Below are 12,410 nucleotides of genomic sequence, written 5' to 3'. Positions count from 1 at the left end.
CCTCAAGCGGCACTGCATCAAAAAGCGACATCAGTGTGTAAAGGATATCACTGTCAGTAAATACAGTTCGGCACTACATCCGTAAGTGCAACTTGAAACTCTACCATGCAAAGCAAAAGCCATTTATCAACAACACTCAGAAATACCGCCGACTTCTCCGGACCCGAGCTCATCTAAAATGGACTGATGCAAAGTGGAAAAGTGTTCTGTGGTCCGACGAGTCCACATTTCAAATTGTTTTTTGGAAATTGTGGACGTCGTGTCATCCGGGTCAAAGAGGAAAAGAACCATCCGGACTGTTACGCAAAGTTCAAAAGCCAGCATCTGTGATGGTATGGGGCTGTGTTAGTGCCAATGGCATGGGTAACTTACACATCTGTGAAGGCACCATTAATGCTGAAAGGTACCTACAGGTTTAGAAGAAACATATACTGCCATCAAAGCAACGTCTTTTTCATGGACGCCTCTGCTTCTTTCTGCAAGACAATGCCAAACCACATTCTGCACGTGTTACAACAGTGTGGCTTCGTAGTAAATGAGTGCGGGTACTAGACTGGCCTGCCTGCAGTCCAGACCTGTCTCCCATTGAAAATGTGTGCCGCATTATGAAGCGTAAAATACGACAACGGAGACCCCGGACTGTTGAACAGCTGAAGCTGTACATCCAGCAAGAATGGGAAAGAATTCCACCTACAAAGCTTCAACAATTAGTATCCTCAGTTCCCAAACGTTTATTGAATGTTGTTAAAAGAAAAGGTGATGTAATACAGTGGTAAACATGACCCTGACTCAGCTTTTTTGGAACGTGTTGCAGCCATAAAATTCCAAGTTAATGATTATTTGCTAAAAACAATAAAGTTTATCAGTTTGAACATTAAATATCTTGTCTTTGTAGTGTATTCAATTAAATGTAGGTTGAACATGATTTGCAAATCATTGTTTTCTGTTTTTATTTATGTTTCACACAACGTTCCAACTTCATTGGAATTGGGGTTGTAGAACAGATAATATATGTGTATAGATTTCAGAACTTGTGTTGTGCTAGTAGTGGAAGTATGTGTTATAAATGTGAGAAGTCCAACAAAGATCTATGACGTCTACGCGTACCACGAGCGCCATTTATGTAGTGTCTTTGAACAATACGTGCCCATGACTGACTGTATCTGGTGAGTTGCATCAATGACATAGAAAAAATACAGTATTATTTTGAAATCAAAAGCCATTCCTAAATGCCGTTTTAGCCAGTTCATGAAATAAGAACAATGTTCAAATGGAGCGCCACAAAACCAAAAAGTATGCATAAAAGTCACTGTATGCTTATTTAAAAAAAAAAAAACAAAAAAAACAAAAAACAAAAAAAAAACAATTTTCTCAGCTTTCGGGGAGAAGTTGCTGAATTTAGTAAAACCTACCTATATTCTTCTGTTGCTTACTAAGAAACGGAAAAATACACTTTTTTCTGCTGAAAGAAGAGAGTTTATTGTATTTGTTAAATTTGGTGTATACATAATCATCGAACAATATTCTTGAAAAATCTGTCAAAATGCTCTAGAATGGCTGGCACTCTTGAGGTTGCGTTTTTCGAAATGGATGGCATTGAATGACTAAAGGTACTGTCATGCTCTCGCATGTGGCCAAGGAGAGAACAGTTACCAATATTCTTTCAGTCATTTATTTATCGGGACAAACAGCCAAACACACAAATACAAAGTGAGAATTCTCACAAGAAGATGCTGTATGCCACAACTCACGCCCAGGCTCTCACACGCAGACTAAGCCTGCCACTCCGACTCCAGCTTCTGATGTCACTCACAAGCTCACAAGCTATTATTACTGTACATACTGTACAGTTTTGAACTGTGCTACGACAGCGTATTTGGGTCACCTACTGAGAGAGAACAAAAAGATGAGACAAGATTTAAAGTTATATGACATTTAAAGTCTACAGGATGCAAAATAAAAAGTCAACGTGATGAGACCATAGCCATCATGATGAGATTTAAATTCAGCAATTGACGTGAGGATGACGAGATTTAAATTTAACAATTGGCGTGAGGATCGCGGTTAACGTGGAGTTAACATATAAACATCAACAAATGATGAGAGCACATCCTGCCATAGGAACAGAGTCCCACATGATCGCTGGCCATCAAGTAAGTGTGACAAATCGTGACGACTTTGTATCTCCTCAAGATGACTTTAAAAATAGTGTCCTTTTGACTTTAAATGTCGCCATGATGACTTTAAACCTTGTCTCATCTTTTTTCTCTCTCTCTCTCTCAATAGGTGACCCTCATAAGCCGTTGTAATTTTTCTCTCTTAAAAACACACGTCCCAAAAAAATGTGGTGGCTTATTTGGAACCTGGATGCATTAACGGCATTTCAATTCATTTCAATCGGTAAAATTGTCTTGAATCAGTAAATTTAGTCTTGGTCACAGAATAAATTAAACCAATAAGTCAAGATACCACTGGATAGCGGTTTTAAATTTTGAAAAAAAGAAAAGAATACTTACGCAATAAATTCTGGGATGAATTTGGGCTGAAATAATGAAAGAAAATTTTACAAAAAGACATCACACATACACATTGTGTGACTTATTACATTCTCATTGACATAGTAAACTTGTAGGGCTGCACTCACATGATGAGAGAGATCAGCATCCATGATGAAGATGAAATTTCCTGTGGCGTACTTCATGCCGTGGATGTAAGCGGTGCCTTTATTTATTTAAAAAAAAAAAATATATATATATATATATTTGGGGTTGGGGGGGGGGGGGGGTGTTATAGGTGTCCATTTGTACATATAGCGTATTATCATGCTTTTTACTTTTAAATCAGTTTTGAACTTACCCAGGCCTAACTTCGTTGCTCGTGGTCGGAGAAGCTTGATAGAGAAAACAAGTATAGTATGTTAATATACTACGTGTGAAATGACAATGTATTCCTGAAATTAAATGAAAAAGTGTTCCAAAAAGAACTCACTATTTTGTCCTTTCCATATATCGTTTGGAGCTGTTCGGCCACTTCCAATGTCCCATCGGGGCTTCCGTCGTCAATGACGATAATCTCGTACTTGTAACCACTGCAAAAGCAAATTCAACTCAATGACTAAAAAAGGTCAACCAAAACATAAAAACTTTACATTTAACGTATATGTAGAATAATCTGAACATAATGACATTTAATAATAATTCAAAAAAACGAGGGGCCGGAACGGTTTAAGTGACACCTCATTACTGAATCGTTTAGCATGTAAGCTCGAGCTCACCAGCACTGCAAGCTCTCCTGAACTCACCTTTCATCGAAATATTTCACCAAAAGCCACACAATCAAAGGGAGGTTTTCCCTTTCGTTATAGGTGGGCAATAACACAGAATATTTATCTCTATCGTTTGGCTTCAAGTGTGAAGTCTTCCTAGCAAGCATGGCGACGTCGCTCCGTATTTACCACTGTTAAAGTTAGCCAAATTGACACATCACTTCCGGTTTAGTAATTTCAAAGTAATTTATTACTGTGCCGATGAAGGGGAAGCTTTTCATCTCTTCCTGTAGTTGGATTGAAACTGTTACATTGACGAACCTCTATTAACTATGTATACTTGTTCTTTGTTGCAGCATTAATCAGAGTAAACGTCAGCAAATTGTACTCAATGTCATCAGTACCTATTATTCTTTTAAGGTTTCTGCTTCTGTTGGGCGTGATGAGTTATCGACCACCTGTAGAAACGTCGGTGTTCTTAAAAATAGACACTACTGGAAGTAATTACTAACTACGATAGTTCCACTATTATTAACAACATTAGTACGTTCGATTTGTTTAAGTACTCTCGGATGAATGGAATAAAATCATAGTTGAAGGATCAAAGCATAAATGAATCAATAAAACGCTCCTTTAGTCCAAATCACGCGTGCACACACACACACACAAATAATTCATTGACACTGACGGCTGTATAAAAGTGTTTTATCCGGCAAGGACACTTACAAATGAACACAATGAAGAACGGCGTACAGTCAATATATACATATCATACACAACATACAGTCATTTATACCATGGATCATAATATAAACATTTCACCATGGATAAATCGTCATTGATTTTGAGGCAGTTTAGGTTAGAATGGAAAATAAAATGAGGGAATGTAAGACATCTGGCTAAACTACAACACAGTGCATGACTATATAAACATGATTAAAAAAAGGTATCAGTGCGAATACGGTTTATAAAACAGGACCTAATGGATCCAAGTGGGAAGATCTTACTGAAGCTGTTGATCAAAACTCAAATCCTTATCGAAATAACACAACATAAAACCCAATCCTTAGGAAATACGCTGGTTCCTCAGAACAGTGTGACATCACAGGCAGATTCTCCTCCTAGTTTGCTTTCTCCAACGATGACACTTGGGAGTGCTGCATCAGTTTAAGCAAAACACTGCCAACAACTGATGCACTGAGCTTCAGAAGCATTGTCAATGTAAACAGGCGTCCTGTTGTGATGTCATCACCACCAGCACTTGCTATTTCAAATATCCAGTCAAGGCTGGTAGACGTAATAAGGGCCTCCTGTAGCGGAACAAACACATCCATGTGCGCACACACCCACATATATAGTTATTACCAGTGAGAAACGCGTAAACGCCACGTAGGTATCCGTTATTAACAATACATGGAAGATAATATTAAGACCATTGCATGTTTTTCAGATACACAAGGGTACCAATGGTGGAAAAATACCAGAAATAAAAATGATTACTGTCACAAAAAGGTGACAATAACCGTTTGACTGTCACAAAAAGGTGACAATAATAATAAAACAAGTACTCCTGAATGTAAACCAGCAAAGTCACTTCTGTTTAGTTTTTTGTTTTTAAATGCAAGGTGACATGAAGCGGCCCTAGAGTTCCAGTTTGACAGTGGAACAGAATATTTTCCATTATTTCTACACAATGGGACTAGTGGGTAGTACATCTGCCACACACACTTCTCAGGTTCAGGGTTCAAATGTGTGGAGTACGCATATACAGAGTCCCTGTTTTTGTGGGGGTTTTCTCCCACATTCCAAAACCATCCATGGTAAGTTAACTGAAGACTAAATTATTCATAAGTGTGAATGTGAGCACTTGTCTACATGTGTGCTGTGATAGGCTGCGGATAAGTCCAGTGTGTACCCTGCCTCTCACCCAAAGTCTGCTGGGATGGGCTTCAGTTTAGCCATGACCCTAATGACGACAAGCGCTATAGAAAACGGATGGCTAGATAAACAGTATGAAGATGGAGACCCGTTGTGGTTGCAGTTTAAATGCTAACCCGTTTGCTGAGGAACTGGGTGGCAGCCTCCACTGCTGTCACACACTCCGGGTGGTCCGATCTCGCCCGGCTGGCCGGGAGTTCCAGGGAGCCCCGGTCGTCCTGGCTGTCCATTTTCTCCTTTTGGCCCAGGCATTCCAATCTTGGACTCACCCAAAGGACCTGTGGAAATACATAGAATACAACACATATGCATTGGAAGTTGTTGGAAAGTCATACTGCTGAGTTCTATATAGTTCAACCATAATTGTGACTCAAACGGCAGCAAAATAATTGGCAATTTCCTCCTGCATTCCAAAAACATAAATGTTAGGTTTAATGAAGACTAAATTGTCCTTAGATGTGAATGTGACTGGTTACCTGTCTATTTGTGCCCTGCGACTGGCTAGCGACCAGTCCAGGGTGTGCACCACTTGCCGAAAGTCAGTTGGGATTGGCTCCAGCTCATTCGTGACAAAAACAAGTACCATAGAAAATGGATGGCTGTATATATTTGTTCATTGATGAATAATTATGGCCATTAGTGTTCTGAAGGACCTTCCATCCAAACCTACCTACCGTATCTTCCTTTTGTTGCTATAAACAAAAGACTGGTGTGCATCTGTCAAGAAACTCTTGCTCTGGCTTTGCATGGCCAAGAAAACATTTTCCCCACACAGACTTTAGGATAGGTTTTCTTTGACAACGATCAGTTGTGCATATTTCAAGTCAAGTTTATTAGTATAGCCTTAATCACAAAACAGTCTCGTAGGGCTTCACAGGCTCACATTTGACAAATATCGACGACATCCCCTGGTCTAATCCCCCCATTTTTAATGATTCCCCCCTCCCCCAGCAATTGGGTTCGCCGCTTTCATGGGTACCAGTAATGGTGGCGAGAACTGTATTACACAGTCCTGAGGTGACTTTGTACATTTACATTCCTGTAAATTATCTTTTTGTTATAGCGCTCAATTCCCAGTTATTGTTCAAATGTGAATACTTGACTATATTGTTACCAAATTTTCATCAATTAAACATGCAACATCTTTAATTACGTTTATACACTGTACTTATTGGGTATTCAGTGTTCTGCCAATTCACCTGGTCCCAATTTCTTTTTAACCTATCCTGTTATTTGCTAAAAAATAAAAACCTAATCTGAAATGCCCTAAAATGCCACAAGATGGCACCAAAGCCTAAGTCCATGTCCAGGAAAAGTAGTACTTTTTAATTAGACAGGGGCTTTGGCGTCATGCTCTGGCATCTTGGTGGCACAGAACTATGTTGAAGTGACACATCTCGACTGAAAGACAAGCTTTGTACGGTGGGGAAGAGCTATGTTTAGTCTAGGATGTGGAAGAAGTTCTGAGAGAGTCGTAACCGCATGTATATTTATATACATATATGTATAAAAATGCACTTTGGATGCATTTTTTCAAAATCAATCTGTAAGCCATTAATTTTCTAAGGGTATTGTAGTAAGATGAATTTGAACATATATTCAACTGTTATGGAAGTACAGTTTACGGTATCATTACAGGTGATTATAAACCTTTATAGGGAGGCGTGAATTGCGTTTTTTCCCCTCACTATTTGCGACAGGGTTCAGTCCCTACCCCCGTGAATAACGGGGAATTACTGTATTTTAATTTACTAAAATATCAATACATTAATCACTCTCCTTATTTTAATTCCCACTTTGCATTCATTGCACAAATATCAGTGGAACATATCCATTCATCAGTTTTCCATCGCGCTAGAGCTCATTGTGATCACAGGTGACTTAAGAGTCTATTCCAGCTGACTTTGTTGGTTGTATACCCTGGACTGGTTGCCAACCAATCCAAGGGCACATAGAGACAAACAAGCATTCACACTCACATTCATACCTATGTAAAATTAAAATGGTTTCAATGAACCCAACAAGCATGTTTTTGGAATATGAGAGGAAGGTGAAGTACCCGTGCGCATGCATGCAAGCAGATGGAGAACATAAACTATAGTAGCATTAGATTATATTCATATCTATCTATAATATTAGCAGGAGAGGTACCTGCATGCCCTCTGACCCCTGGGGCCCCCTGTACATTGGCCCCAGCATCACCTTTTGGCCCTGGCAACCCTGACCTTCCTGTAGAGGAGACAAATGATCAGGAAAATACTGTAAATATAGTAAAATGTACATTTTGAACAACTCAAGAGAAAGAAATAATAATTTTAGTCAGAATGACCTTGTTCTCCAGGATACCCAAGTCTGCCAGGTCTCCCTCGGGGGCCAATATTCCCCTGGGTGCCCCTTGAGCCTGGTGGACCCCTGGAACCCGGTATTCCTGGATCCCCTGGAGGCCCCACGGGCTCCTCCACAGGAGCTGACTTCCGGCTCATGTCATCGATGAACATGTCCAACTTCCTCACCTCCTCTGACATATAAACACAAATTCAAGTCGTGCTCACATTGGATGTGGAGAAAGGGTTCTGATGAAATAACATCAGATCACAGTGGAACCTCTAAAGGTGAACACAATCTACTCTGGGATGCTAGTTGAAATGTTTTTTCTCCCCTGTAGGAAATAGAAAGAGACAAATAACGCATTTTTTTTTTTTTCAAATGGTGGGATGGTGAAATTCAACTTGAGGTTCCACTGCACATTAACATTATTATCACAGTGTTGCTTTCAAAGAATCCATACTGTGAACAAGTTGTTCACACGCCTCTGTGACAAGCTGGTAGATCATGGCCATGGACTGAGGCTCTCCCTGTAAAACATGTGAAACATCCATGTAATGTATTACTTTTACATTTTCGTGTACCATAAATAAACATGAGGTTAACATGAGGATAACTGCACAGATGTTTTTTCATTTGAAGTCATACTACAACTCCCCATTTTTGTCATACTGGCAAGTAGGCAAAATCACAATACAATAATCCCTCACATATTTGCAGTTTGGCATTCGCTGATTTTTTGGGGGAAACCATCCTCCGGTTCTTACTGAAAACTCACTAATTTGCTGTGTTTGTGCATAGGCCAAAGCAATGTGTAATACAAAAATATTGCTTTGGCACCATCTGGAGGCATCTTGTTGCCAAGCACCTGTGTCAAAGTGAGGGGAGGTGGTTCATTTGGTCAGGCCACAGCTTTATAGCTAGTGTCTCACCACCATCTCGTGGTATCGATGGGAAATTACAAACTTTTATGTCAATTTCTTGTGGACTTTCATTATTCGCGACAGGGCTCGGTGCCGAGATCGCAGGAGTTCACTGTATTACAACTGTTGAAAAATTCCCGATGGTCATCAGAAGGCTGTTGTCACCTACCTTTCCTCCTTGTTCCCCTTTACTCCCGGGAAGACCCTATAATTTCAAATATAAATGCATATAAATATAAAGAAACAAATGGCAGATTCGACTGATTTTGATATTTGTCCCTTTGTCCCTACCGTAGCCCCACTCGCTCCAGTGAAGCCTCTCTCCCCAGTGTGTCCCGGGTGTCCTGGCATGCCCTGGAAGCCCTGTACATTAAATATAACGTTATCTAAATTACATCTACAGACTGAGAGTATACAAAATAGTTGTAATAGAAATGAATTATCCCATCTATCTATCTATCTATCTATCAGGGTTGCTGGAGTCTATCCCAGCTGACTTCGGGCAAAAGGCGGACTACACAATGGACCATTCGACAGTCAATCACAACGCACATACTGTATGGAGACAATGGAGACAATTTCTGTGTGATTTTTTTATTACTTCAAACGTTTTTTGTTCTTGTGTGACTTTTTCCAAATGTCCCTCGTAGCTTAATTGTTTTTTTCCTCCCTTCCCTCATCCTTTCTCAGTGGCCTCCCTTTTCTCTCAAGGACAAGATAACTGTGTGAGTGGGCCAAGACAAGAGTGTTTCCTGATTTAATTCCAAAACAACAAATGCTACACCACACAAAAGGATGGCGGGTGAGATTAAGGATCGAACTGAATAATATCCACTTGTGAGGAGAGCACTAATTGTGGAAATGCTGGGATAGGCTTCCATTTGGATCGGATGTACACAATTTAGAAGACTGTTTTGTTTCCCCGGTTTGTCCTATTTCAGGGATTATTCAAACCAAAAATTGTGTTGAATTTTTATGCTCAGTTTCAGGTTTGGGTTTTGCCCGTAAAGATGGCATTTTACTAGTTGAGATGTAATCAACATGAAAACCAGACAGCTGTCTTCTCAGAAATGTTCCTTCTTTTTTTTGTTATATCACAATTTTATTCGCTTAACATTACTATTGTTTTTCCTCTGTTGATAGTATGACTATTATTTATTTATTAATATTAATTTAATATAACAATGTATTATTATCGTTTTCCATAATATTCAGATTTTAATCTTGTAACTCTATGACTAGTCTCTCCTAACATTATGACCATATTCTCGTAACGTTACATTCTTCTCGTAATATTACCATATAATATTGTACCATTCTAACTATACTCTTATAAAATAATATTTTTTCCCCCCCACAATGTACTACTATTTTGCTTCTATAACATTACAACTTTGTTCTTGCAGCATGACAACTATTTTCTCGTAATTCTACGATATGTTTCTTTTCAATGTGGCCCAAATATTTGTATGTGAGGGTCACCATCAACGATTACGTCTTGGCAAATGCAGGACCCCGCGGAAAGTAGATAATTACAGAACTGTCTATAATTCTGTTATGGGCCAAGTTAATGGTTACGTATGGGGCAATATGCACACATAGGCAAACATTCTCTTAGCAAATTAAAACTCGATCTTACCCTTGATCCAGCGGGGCCAGTGGGACCCATGTTGCCTTCAACACCTCGGATGCCCTATGAGACACATGGCAGGAAGATGAGGACATGGAGCAGAGCAATGTTTACCGTTTTGGTACCACCAGTCATCTCACTTTAGGGCCTAGGGGGCCATCTTCACCTTTTGGGCCTGGAGGGCCAGGTAGACCCTACATATAAAAGACACACGAAGCACAAGACTTGAGTGGGAACTGATGCCTTTTAAGGTTTTTTGAGATTCAAACTAACATCTATATGGACAGCTTTGCAATGTCACCTGTAGTCCAGCTCTTCCAGGTTCTCCCTTTTCTCCTCTTTCCCCAGGTGGACCCTAAGAGGAGGAATATGGATGATGGTTGTTTTTCAGCCATCCTTAAAAGGGGACATATCATGGACAATTGACTTTTTTAAAGGGTTGTATGTTTGTTTCAACGATGGTGTTCATTGTTTGAAGTGGAATTAAGTGCTCTAGTTTTACATCGACAATCTTGCACTGAGTGAAATTGATTCATTGACCATATAAGTAGATCCTTTATTTACTGCACTAACTGAAGCTTCTGGTATTTGATTTTTTAGATTCTAGTTTATTTAAGATGCGATATTTAAATGTGATTTGTTTGTATCATTCGTTTGCGCTACACCACTGATATGGTATAGAACAATTGTATTTGTTTATTTGGCTTGAACCTCTGCCGAACTAGGCTTATAGCTGTATAAAACGGTATCAAATTGGAATATACGGAAGCGTATTGCATTCACTTGAAAAAAAAAAAAAAAAAATCTCCTGTTTTTCTGAGTAATTTTTTTGAGGGCTTTGTTTTTTTGCATATATATATATTTTTTTTTTAGGTGAGTATCTGACCGAAAAAACAGGAAATAAATTAGTCAGGAAACCGTAAAAAGATAATTTGAAAAACAGGGGGGGGTAATTGTCAGAAAAACAGAAAGAAACTTATTCAAAAAAACAAACCCCAAAATAAATTACTGAGAAAAACTGTTGTTTTTTATTTTTTCAAGTGAATGCAATACGCTTCCGTAGGGATCCACTCTCTTTTTTTCTTCTTAACACATCGCCAGGGTACTGGATCAGGACTCAGTATTGGAAGATACTTAAAATCAAGTGACTCGGACTCTGGTGCAAAACAATGTAATCGGGACATCCCAATATAATGTTTCGTTTGATACAACTGTACACGGTAAGAACTAAAGGCAAGGAAGGTTACTTACTACTTTCCCTTGCACAGTCATTCCCTGGGGCCCTCTGCTGCCCACCGCTCCAAGACCTCCCTCAAGTCCAGGTTTTCCTGGAGGACCCATTTCACCCTGCAACACAAAAACGACATCTGATTGTTTCAAGGAATTATTTAGTGATCAGATTATTCATACAAACCATAAAACTGTCTCTCTGTGTAAATCGTCATATTTCATTTGTATATGTAGCTATATATAGCTACCTTTTAAACATCCGTAAAAGTTTGAAGAAGGTACAGGAAAGAAAGGTTTGGGATGGTCGCTTTTGTTTTCAATGCAAACTGCCTCACTTCATTTACCTTGTGTCCTTGTTGACCCTTATCACCTTTCTCACCACGGGGACCAGGCTTACCCTGGGAGCAAAAAAATAGAACAATTATTTGGATTCCTTAGATTCTCTGCATTTATGAGAACTCTAGAATGTCTGGTGAAGACATACCACAGGACCGGGGGAACCAGCAGCTCCTGGTACGTCGGAGGAGCAGGTACACGAGTAGGCCAGAGGAGGACAACTTTCCTCGTCTCTCTGAGGCAAACAGACATTGATCAGGCACATCGGGACTCCAAACGACATACTGTATATCGATGTGAATTGAACTGGACTGCTAGGTGGTTTAAATCACAGTTAAACTCAGCAATGAGTTTTATCTCGGTGCAAATAAAGAGGGATGACTGACCAACGCAGGCAGGTCGCAGCAGGCGTCCTCTGCTGCCCACGTTGTGTTACACACTATCTCAAACGACTGCAACTGGAACTGGAGATAAAGCACACAGGATGAATGCTGAACATGTGACGGGTGCCCATATCCATTCAGGGGAATGTATTTATTCATGGGTTGTATCTGGAATAAAATCAGTGAAAAAGTCGAAGTACCGCAGCAGAGCCACTTTTAGGTCCTCTGGTCCTCGCCAGTTTCCCCAGCATTTCAAAGCCGTCAGTCGGCAGTGTGCCGAGAGGGCGTGCGGGCCTGTCACCCACACGCTGGCAATCCACAGACAAGGAGACGCCCACCTGGCTGACAGACAGGTGCACCTGCCAATCACAGAAGAAGAA

The 12,410-nt window shown here is 39.9% G+C and overlaps 2 protein-coding genes across 5 annotated transcripts in view; both read right to left on the bottom strand.

Annotated features, from left to right (window-relative positions):
* The window catches only part of dpm1 (dolichyl-phosphate mannosyltransferase subunit 1, catalytic), a 13,923-nt gene extending 10,459 nt beyond the window's left edge, over window positions 1–3,464 (bottom strand). Inside the window, exons 1-5 of the mRNA XM_061695561.1 lie at window positions 3,302–3,464; window positions 2,989–3,088; window positions 2,857–2,890; window positions 2,645–2,721; window positions 2,517–2,542 (exon numbers count right to left, since the gene is read on the bottom strand). Coding sequence (XP_061551545.1) covers window positions 2,517–2,542; window positions 2,645–2,721; window positions 2,857–2,890; window positions 2,989–3,088; window positions 3,302–3,432 — 368 coding nt within the window. The 5' untranslated portion in view covers window positions 3,433–3,464. The remainder of the gene's footprint in view (window positions 1–2,516; window positions 2,543–2,644; window positions 2,722–2,856; window positions 2,891–2,988; window positions 3,089–3,301) is intronic.
* A 495-nt stretch (window positions 3,465–3,959) lies between these two features.
* LOC133407385 (collagen alpha-1(XX) chain) overlaps window positions 3,960–12,410 on the bottom strand; it is a 51,335-nt gene continuing 42,884 nt past the window's right edge. For 2 of the 4 annotated variants that reach the window (XM_061685209.1, XM_061685218.1), the window contains exons 28-42: window positions 12,231–12,389; window positions 12,034–12,111; window positions 11,796–11,882; window positions 11,656–11,709; window positions 11,333–11,428; window positions 10,383–10,436; window positions 10,222–10,275; window positions 10,091–10,144; window positions 8,743–8,814; window positions 8,621–8,656; window positions 7,992–8,058; window positions 7,533–7,721; window positions 7,355–7,432; window positions 5,320–5,481; window positions 3,960–4,575 (exon numbers count right to left, since the gene is read on the bottom strand). In XM_061685209.1, coding sequence (XP_061541193.1) covers window positions 4,547–4,575; window positions 5,320–5,481; window positions 7,355–7,432; window positions 7,533–7,721; window positions 7,992–8,058; window positions 8,621–8,656; window positions 8,743–8,814; window positions 10,091–10,144; window positions 10,222–10,275; window positions 10,383–10,436; window positions 11,333–11,428; window positions 11,656–11,709; window positions 11,796–11,882; window positions 12,034–12,111; window positions 12,231–12,389 — 1,269 coding nt within the window. In that variant the 3' untranslated portion in view covers window positions 3,960–4,546. Of the gene's footprint in view, window positions 4,576–5,319; window positions 5,482–7,354; window positions 7,433–7,532; window positions 7,722–7,991; window positions 8,059–8,620; window positions 8,657–8,742; window positions 8,815–10,090; window positions 10,145–10,221; window positions 10,276–10,382; window positions 10,478–11,332; window positions 11,429–11,655; window positions 11,710–11,795; window positions 11,883–12,033; window positions 12,112–12,230; window positions 12,390–12,410 lie in introns of those variants that run through there. The other 2 variants (XM_061685229.1, XM_061685238.1) reach the window with 2 other exon arrangements.

Source organism: Phycodurus eques, chromosome 1 (genome assembly GCF_024500275.1).
Source record: "Phycodurus eques isolate BA_2022a chromosome 1, UOR_Pequ_1.1, whole genome shotgun sequence".
Taxonomy (NCBI): domain Eukaryota; kingdom Metazoa; phylum Chordata; class Actinopteri; order Syngnathiformes; family Syngnathidae; genus Phycodurus; species Phycodurus eques.
Note: the sequence above shows the minus strand (reverse complement) of the source record. Positions and strands in the feature narration are given on the sequence as shown.